Below are 9,686 nucleotides of genomic sequence, written 5' to 3' on the forward strand. Positions count from 1 at the left end.
ACCTCCAAGGTCCCAACGATGGTCATTGAAGGCAACCATGAGATTGAGCCTCAAGCTTCCGGGGTCACCTTTAAGTCATACTCTGAAAGGTTTGCAGTTCCTGCTACTGAGAGTGGCTCCAACAGCAACTTCTACTATTCTTTTGATGCTGGAGGAGTGCATTTTGTTATGTTGGGTGCATATGTCGATTACAATCAGACTGGTAAAATCCATAAAAACACATGTATCCTTTATTCCCCTACTTCGATCAAATCTTATTTCACTGAATGATTATCTTAGGAGCACAATACGCATGGCTGAAGGAAGATTTGTCTAAAGTTGATCGCGCGGTGACACCTTGGCTAGTCGCAACAATGCATCCACCTTGGTACAATAGCTACTCCTCACACTACCAGGAGTTTGAATGCATGAGGCAGGAAATGGAAGAGCTTCTTTACCAACACCGTGTCGACGTCATTTTTGCAGGACATGTTAGTTCCCAAATTCTCTCCCTGAAACAGAGATTTCATAATGCTTTTGACTAAAAGTGGCGTTTGCTGTTACTGAATGAAGGTACATGCATACGAGAGGATGAACCGAATATACAACTACACGCTAGACCCATGTGGGGCTGTTTACATAACAATCGGAGATGGTGGGAACATAGAGAAAGTTGACGTGGACTTTGCAGATGACCCTGGGAAGTGTCCTTCCCCTGGAGACAACGTACCCGAGATTGGAGGATCGTGCCCTCTAAACTTTACTTCTGGCCCTGCCAAAGACAAGTTTTGCTGGGACAGACAGCCTGATTGGAGTGCCTTCAGAGAGAGCAGCTTCGGCCATGGAATCCTAGAGGTATATTCATAAGCTTTATATATTTTCTCTTCGATGTGCTTAGCACTAGTCTGTTGATACAGGTCATGAATTCAACGCACGCCTTGTGGACATGGCATAGGAATCAGGATGTCTATAAAGACAACAGCTATGGTGATCAGATATATATTGTTCGTCAACCAAATCTCTGCATTTCCCCTGCAACATCGAGGTACTAGTATCTCTGTGATCTGTATAGGTACAGGTTAATCATATTGTACCGTTTGACATGTTAACATATTTTTGGCTTTGATTGAAAGGGAAGCAGGCGGAAGAAGAGAGACATCAGGCGGCGAAAATAGATTTTCCTCTCCCTCATTTCCAATTTTCATTTGGATATTTCTCGTTTTTGGCATTTTATAGTTCCATCGTGTTTGGGCATTTTTGTATAAAGCGTCGGTACCACATTCATGGTTTACTTTGTGATTAATTCAGGTTTGTGATACGTTTTGGGTATCAGATCCTGGTAAACACAGATGAAATGAAATAAGTTTTTTTTTTTACTTTTTACGCACACCATATTGAATCGCTTAAGAATATTATTAACTACTATTTTATGTTGTTCATTTCATGTAAAGTTTTCTTTCATTGATCTGTATAATATGAGTACATCATTCTTTATGAAACTTGAAATATAAAAAGATTATTAATGAACCTTCAGGGAGCTTCCACTCTTTTACATTTCCATAGTTTTGTATTCATCTGAAACAAAATTTGGATCTGCTATTTCAAAACGCAGATTTATTTTTGAAAATAATTAATTTTTGTTAAAAATATGAATTCCTATATAAATAGTGTAAATGTTTGCAAACATTAATCCAAATTGAAGAACCGAAAACAAAACCTAACTGAATTTATACATACCCGAGTGAATTCTGAACATAAAAACTAAAACCAAACTGGATTTGGGAATCAAATCTGTAAGACTCGAACCCGGCCGACTAGGCCACGGTCAACGTCTCACGTCGCTCGATCCACATACTGACCGAACCACTCAATTTTTCGATCTTTATCTATACTTTCGCCTAAGGGCGCAGTCTATCTTAGACCTTAGCTTAAAACTACCTTAGTCATTCCCTAGCTTAGATCCTTTCAACTTATGCACATGCAGCGAAATATTATCTATCAACCATTGGTCTAAAACCAATCTAACATTTGTCAGGTCGAATCACCTTAGTCATGGTCAGTATACACAACTACTACCAGCTCCAAGGTTGATCCTGAACCTAATCCAAGTCATATAATAACCGAGGTTCCATTCCCCTAATTCATTCTATCTAGATCTATACAACATTGCTAGATCATACTTTTGCCACATCCACGGAGCTTAATAGCTCATTGTATCAGCTGACTTAGCTGTTTAGCTAGCTCATCCAGCTAGCTGAGCTGAACCACTTCATTTGAGGTTCCCTACTCTCTTCCAGCTGATCGAGCTGTGAGGTAGCTCTGCCTATCTCCCCGTCCACTCATCCAACTCTCTTATACCTGTATAAACTCTCCCCTTAGATACTTAGTCATTCAGCCAACCATCCTCACAGACCAAATATCTTTGGGAAGTCTTCAGCTACAAAAACAACCTCAAGCAAAAATGCTCCAAAAACTAATTAAAATTCATGATAATTCATGATAATTCATAACTAAGAGAATAGTCAAGTCAGATTTCTCAGAACTGGCCTCGATCATACTGATCTCGCCCATGAACAGCCCATATGGCCATAACTGACCACCTCTAAACCAATGAGATAAAACTAATTTTTCACCATGATAATTCATGATAAATACCCATTAAGAGATATTTGAAGTCGGATCCTAACAATTCCTTCAAAAACTATCAGATCTCCACTTACCAGTCCAACCAAAGCCATGGAGAGATTTCTCTGAACCGGCCACTCCATGGTTCAGTACCTCCATGTCTGAACAACATAGAACATGATTAATAATGCCCACTAGTTCCTGAGTCAATCAACCAACCACTCCACATGACTCAGAACTGATGAGTCTTCACACTTACCTAACCGGCCATGGAACTATGTCCCACTGAACCTGAATAGTGTTGCTCTTATGATCCGCCCCTTTCTCCAGGGTCTTGGATTCCAAAGACACATCACAATATACATTCTTCAAGGGGCGTGCCATGCTTGGCCTTGATCTCACCCCAAGAGACACAACATAGACATAAACATAAACATAAGTAATCAACACATGTTACCTCATACTTGATCTTACTAGATCTTGTGCTTCCCTGATCAGGTCCGGCCTTGTGCCTCTTGCACTTTTCTTAATCAGGTCTTATCACATACCTTCAGTATTGATAAGATCCATTCATGGTTCACATCCATCATCACTTCTATGGAACTTCCATGAAAACAGTTTCTGCACTGCATCTGCCTTCAAGGCTGTTCATGCCATTGGGAGTGAAGTTCGGCCTTCTCCACTCTCTTCTGACCATTTTCGTGTGTCCCTAAGACACAGAGGAAGCCTAGGGTGTGTTCATCCATGATCAAACACCACCCAAGGGTCGTCCATCACTTCTCACTTTAGTGCCCATGAAACTGCCTTTCTACACACCACTGCCCTTAAGGCTGCTCTTGGACTTTGAGAGTGAATCCGGTCATCTCTCTTCTTCCCTGGCCATTTGGATGTGTATTAAGTATGCAGAGGAAGCCTATGGCGTGGCAAACCATAATCAAAACACACCAGAGGGTCGTTCTCAACTCCCCTCTTGATTGCCATCAAAACTGCCTCTTTGCTGCCTTCAAGTCTCTCTTGGTCTTGGATTGTGTAATCCGACCATCTCTCTATTTTTCTCTGTTTTTCTTTGTGTTTCAGGAGGAAGAATGAAGCCCTGGCGGACTTTCTCTTGTATTTATATAAAAGGAATGGTCACATTTACAGAGGTTGCACCCTTTCGGTATCATTTCTGGCCATTGATTTAATCAATGGTCCAGATCACACCTGTTCGCCTAGGGCAGTTACCAGACGTCCTTGACAGCCCTAACTGCTCCTAGACACATCACACACAAGCCTAGGCTGGTTTTCCAAGCCCCTGGTTCAACCAGAAGTGTCCACCGGCTCACCGGCACACCCGGGTGGTCCACATGGTCCGACCACTGTCCGGACCTGACCCAACTGCCCAAGACTTGAACACTCAGTCAAGCTGAGTTGAGCTGATCCCCAGATGACCCAGCTGAGTGAGCTAGTCCATCCAGCTCAGGGAGTTGGCACACTATTCAGTGAGCTACACTGAGCTGCACTGCACTTCTCTTAACTGGTCGAGCTTGCTCACCGCATCGCCCAGCTGCCATACACTTTGTACAGCTCCTTTATACTTGTCTCTTTCTTGGTTTAGCTGAATCTTAGTTTCCTGATGCCTTTAACCTTACTTCCAGGCCATGATACCCTTTTGTTTAGGTCACATGACCTGACTGGTGCGTCTCCTCACACAATGGCCGATCCTAACGATCATTTCCAGGAACGGGGACATGACAAAATCGCTAATCGAATTGGTACCCAAGTTTATACAAAAATTATATACCTATTAATACAAATTGTAACTTATAAAATACAAATTATATACCTATTAATATTAATTATATTTAAGTTTTAAATAACAAAATATCCTAAAAGACTATTTATAAACCAAATTACATGAAAAACTACATTACCCAAATATTTTATCCGAATTATCTAATACTTTAGGTCAAACAATCCGAATTACATGATATTTAAACTGAAATCCCGAATTATTATTTTTTTTTACTTATATGATAAAATTACCTATAAAATTAAACCGAGACCAAACTAAATCTGTTTTTTTTTTTATATTATCTGGTTCTCAATTTTTCTACCTGAAATGAACTGAAAAAAACAAAATAACTGAACCAAAAACAAATCAAACTTTGTAAATATCGGAACGGCTCCTAAATTTCTAAATTCAAAAAGCCAAAAAATAAAATACTTGAACCAAACCTGAATGTTGAGTAATAGAGTATCTACATTTAAATGGTGAAAAAATATTCTATTTGTATAAATGATCTAACTCCTTTACATATGTGGTTCATAAACGAATTAAGATATAAGCATTGTTTTCATATTCGACCTAGACCCACAGTCGAACCGATAAACCTGTGGACCCGTATATAATCATATTAATATTTAATAAAAATAACTGTTAATTAGAATCTATATAAAACCCAAAAATGTGACATTAATCTGTGACCCGACCCAAAAAACTCTGATAAATAATTTTGAAAAATTTAAGCTTCTCATATAATTTTTATTGTATATAAAATTTGAATAAAATATTTAATATTCAAAAAATTAATTTTATTTCTTATAAATATAACATATATAATAATCTAAATAAAATAATATGTTTACCTAACCAGTTTTGCATTGACTTTTGTCTTATTTTTAATAATTTAGTTGGAATGGAGTAATACATATATTTTTGAGTAATACATATGTTGTATTGATTAATTATGTCTTTAGTGATTTTACAATATAGATGAGTTAATATTTTTGTTTAAATAATTTCGTAATTGGTTAATTTTCAGCAATTTTATGAGTTTTGAACCAAAGTGGACCTATTGTTATGGTAATTTTATGGTAATTTTATGAGTTTTGGCAATTTTGTGAGGGACCAATCTTGCAATATAAGAAAAGCCTGAAATGCATTTTTAGAAGTTTGAGGTTAATTCACGAGGATTTATATGCAACTTTGAAATCCTGAGACCAAACTAAGAACAATTAAAGAATTGAAGGACCAAATACGGAAAACGAAGACATATCACCATTGTTGCTCGAGCTTTCCTCTGTGACGTCAAGACTGAAGCGTTGACGACTCCTGACGGCTACCACAGTTAATCTGGGGTGCATTTGTGTTGATGAAGAAGCTTTATGGTAGCAGCTTGAGCTTCAATGTGGCTGGGAATCAAAAGGAGGAGAAACGGCAGAGTTGTTGTAAAGGAAGAAGCTTGGTGGTGATACTTTCATGGCTAATGATGAAGGCATATACTTGGGAGTGACGGCCATGATGTTATTGCGGTGGAAATGAGGTGTTATTCAGATTTTAGGGTATAAATTAATGGTGAAGGAAATGAAATCAATGCGTTGGAATTTCGACGACGCCGCCATTTCTCCTGCAATCCATAATGCTGCTGCTTCTTTTTCTGTTGTTTCTTAGTCATTGCTTCCATCGCAAAGCTTTGTTTTAGTTACAAAATAATGGTGAAATAAATATAATAGATGGTTGGTTCTACTAGTTGTATTTATTTATGTTTTAGTTAAGAAAAAAAGAAATAAGTTAAGAAAAAATGTTTAAGGAGTAGAAAGTGACTTATTGTGATATAAAAAGTTAGAAATTGTCTATTTATGTAAATTACTCTGAAATAATTATATAGAAGATCGCATTTATATACTTCTTAATAACTTTCTGCTCACTTTCTACTACTTTGACACTTTCTTTAACTTTCATCCCATATTTCTTTGGGGAAATTGTTTTTTTGGGCCAAAAAAACAGCAACTATGTCCCATTAGTCTAATTTCTTTTTTGTACCATATTTTCCTCTAATACCCTTTAATATTTTCTAAAATAAATCAAATAAATAGTTTAGCAAACAAAAAAAAATTCAGAAAATAGTAAATACTGATGAAATACTTATATCAACTTATAGATATATTTTTTAAGTTCAAAAAATGTTTAAATCATAAATTCATATTTTGTTCTAAAAAAGGTAGAATTGACATTCTACATAGTAGAAAACGTATTCTACTTTTTTCATTGAATCTACTTTGTTTAGAATACGTGTTCTACTTAAATAATAGTAATCTAAAAATCTTTAGAAAACACATTCTACGCTTAACATATAGTTCTAAAATCCGTAGAAATCAAAATCTACACTTTACTAAAATTCTAAAACCTGTAGAAATCAGAATCTACATATTGCTATAAATCTAAAACTAGTAGAAATCGATTTCTAACATATTTACTCTATTCTACCTATTTTAGAATACAGGTTCTACGGATAAGGATAATATTAGAAGAGAATATTTTGAGAATATTCGGTTTCCTTATTTATTTATTAAAATCGATTTACAAAAAAAATAAAAAAAAATATTTTTTTTAAAACAAAGTCGTTAAAAAAAAATAAAAAAAAAAAGTAAAATCGTTTTAATAAAAAAAAAACGTGATTACCCAAATAAAAACATCTCACGTCATCTTCTATATTCCATTGATTGATCACCAAATTTTCACAAAAATTTCACATTCATTCTACCATGATTCATGTCTATGGTTCATGTGGTGTTTGGGAATTGGTTGTACCTTCAGGTTGGAGTTTTTCTGTTGATGCAAAGATAGGAGGAAGATTACATGGTTTCCAATTGAGCTCCTCTATTGAAGAGTTTCAGAAAATTGTAATTGAGGATTTTTGTTTAAAGGTAACGGATGCAGATTTGGAATTGAGTTATCTACCTATTGGATTGATCAATTCATCAGAATGTCCACCAGTGATCATTGCAAACTCAAGCCAAGTTCAAAACTTTCTAGGGTTTTGTAAGAAGCATCCGTCAACTCAATTGTGTGTTACGTATAAAGCCAAGCAAGATAATGAGAAGAAGAAAGGGAAGATGAAGCAAGGTCAGGTTGATGGAGATGATTATGATGCTGACAAGCATAACAAGAAAAAGAAAGGAAAGATGAAGCAAGAGGAGGTTGATGGAGATGATGATGATGATGCTGACAAAATCATTTCTGAAAAAGAAAACAGAGAAACTTTAGCAAAGAGTTCTTTGCTCGATTTGGTTAAGAAAGGAGATCTTTTCCTCAACAAAACAGTGTTAAAGGCAAGGTTTGAGTTATGTGCAATGAAGCATAACTTTCACTACACAGTTACCAAATCCAATAAATCAGTTTGGTGTATTAGATGTGCTGATAAGGTGTGCTATTGGGGTGCCCGAGCAGAGTGTTTGAAGGGCTCTACATATTTTATTATTAATAAGTATGTCGGTGAACATTCATGCGCACCTTCAAACAAATCCAGTGGCGGTAAGACAGCTTCAGCGAAAACAATAGGCAGTCTCATCATGCATAAGTACGAAGGTGTCAAAGAAGGACCTAAAGCAAAAGATATTGTTCAGATTATGCGTCATGATTATGGATGTGAGATCTCTGATTCTTTAGCATGGGATTCCCGTGAATATGCAATCAATGCCGTCAGAGGTATTCCAGACGAAAGTTATGGAAAAATACCAAAATACTTGCACATGCTGGAAGAGGCCAATCCAGGTACCCATTCCTCTTACGAGACTGACGTCAATGGAAGATTTAAATATCTATTTATAGCGTTTGGTCAATCGATTAGAGGCTTCACCAATGTCATGAGACGTGTCATTGTTATAGATGGAACATTCTTGAAGAGTAAATTTAAAGGGGTGCTACTGGTTGCAACTGCTTTAGATGGAAATTCAAATTTGTATCCTATTGCATTCGGGATAGTAGACTCTGAGAATCATCAGTCTTGGGAATGGTTTATGAGACAATTAAAAGTGGTTGTTGCTGATGGTAATGGCTTGGCTTTTATTTCGGATAGACAAGGGTCTATAGCGAAGGCAGTTGAGAATGTGTATCCTCTAGCGGCACATGGTATTTGTATTCATCATTTGTTGAATAATGTGGTAACATATTTCAGAGGCAAGGGATTAGCTGGGTTGGTTTCTAAGGCTTCGAAGGCTTATAGAGTTGCTGACTTTAAGAGAATATTTGGTCATGTCTGCAATATCAGTCCAGCAATAGGAACCTATCTAATGGAAGCAGATGTGAAAAAATGGGCTAGATGTCAATTTATTGGATTCAGGTATGACATTAGGACAAACAACCCTGCTGAGTCTATAAATTCTGCTTTGCGTTCGCCAAGAGAGTTTCCTGTTATTCCTTTGTTGGACAGTATTAGAGAAATGCTGACACGGTGGTTTTTTAAGCGTAAGAAAAAGATTTCAAAACATAAGCATCCTTTGACCATAGATGTAGAGGAAAAGATTGAAAGGAGAATCGAGAAGGGAAAAACTTTCGTAGTTTACCCTATAACAGATAGTCAGATGCTTGTGAAAGGCGATATAATTGATTGCTTTGTTGATTTGGATAAACGGGCTTGTTCTTGTGGGAAGTTCAACCTCTTGAAGATTCCTTGTAGACACGCAATAAAAGCCGGTTATTCTGTTGCCAGACGAAGCGGTGCAGTTTTGATCGACCGGTGCCAAAACATCGATCCAGAACGATCGATCAGCTTAGACCGATCGGTCCGTTTTATACAGAACGATCGTTCCGTGAAGAACGACCGAAACAATCTCAGTATGACCTACTTGTTCTTCTCCTTCCTCTCCTTCTTCTCCTTCCTCTTCTTCGTTTCCTTCCTCTTCCTCTTCATCAGCTTCCTCAAATTCGGAGCTTGTAGTTTTTTGTACTCTCCAAACATGATTACTCCAATCATGTTTTTTTTCAATCATATCGAGGATGCGATCCACTCTTTCATCTTTCTTCTCATCTTTTCTTACAAAATCTGTTGCCAAAAAGACCTTTCCATCTCCTTGGAATTCTATGAGTGAATGCATAATTCCCTACAAAATAATCAAATCTTTAACAAAGTGAACAAGGCAATGAAAACATTATTATTAAAAAAAATATATTAGCATACATTCTCTGGAAATAAAGTCTCAACACCAATGATATCTTCATAAGAACATTTTGCACATCCTTTCCAATTACCACACAAAGGACCTGTGTAATTGTCGCTGACTTTTGTACCACAAATCTCTCCTAAAGCAGGAATAGCTTC

The 9,686-nt window shown here is 36.8% G+C and overlaps 2 protein-coding genes across 3 annotated transcripts; both read left to right on the forward strand.

Moving 5' to 3' along the window:
• The first annotated feature begins 6 nt into the window (after nt 1-6).
• LOC130502653 (purple acid phosphatase 15-like) lies at nt 7-1,355 on the forward strand. 2 transcript variants are annotated; one of them, XM_056997414.1, is made up of 5 exons: nt 7-202; nt 280-470; nt 553-834; nt 897-1,024; nt 1,118-1,355. In XM_056997414.1, exons 1-5 carry the CDS (start codon nt 19-21, stop codon nt 1,152-1,154), a joined length of 822 nt encoding a protein of 273 aa, XP_056853394.1. In that variant the 5' UTR covers nt 7-18; the 3' UTR covers nt 1,155-1,355. The 2 variants fall into 2 exon arrangements, with proteins under 2 accessions (XP_056853394.1, XP_056853395.1); XM_056997415.1 differs by having other exon boundaries at nt 1,121-1,355.
• Nucleotides 1,356-7,131: 5,776 nt separating this feature from the next.
• LOC130502652 (uncharacterized) lies at nt 7,132-9,456 on the forward strand. The gene is made up of 3 exons (XM_056997406.1): nt 7,132-7,566; nt 7,663-9,202; nt 9,425-9,456. The coding sequence occupies exons 1-3, from the start codon at nt 7,132-7,134 to the stop codon at nt 9,454-9,456; spliced, it is 2,007 nt and encodes a 668-aa protein (XP_056853386.1).
• Nucleotides 9,457-9,686: the final 230 nt, after the last annotated feature.

This window comes from Raphanus sativus, unplaced genomic scaffold (assembly GCF_000801105.2).
Source record: "Raphanus sativus cultivar WK10039 unplaced genomic scaffold, ASM80110v3 Scaffold0634, whole genome shotgun sequence".
Taxonomy (NCBI): Eukaryota; Viridiplantae; Streptophyta; class Magnoliopsida; order Brassicales; family Brassicaceae; genus Raphanus; species Raphanus sativus.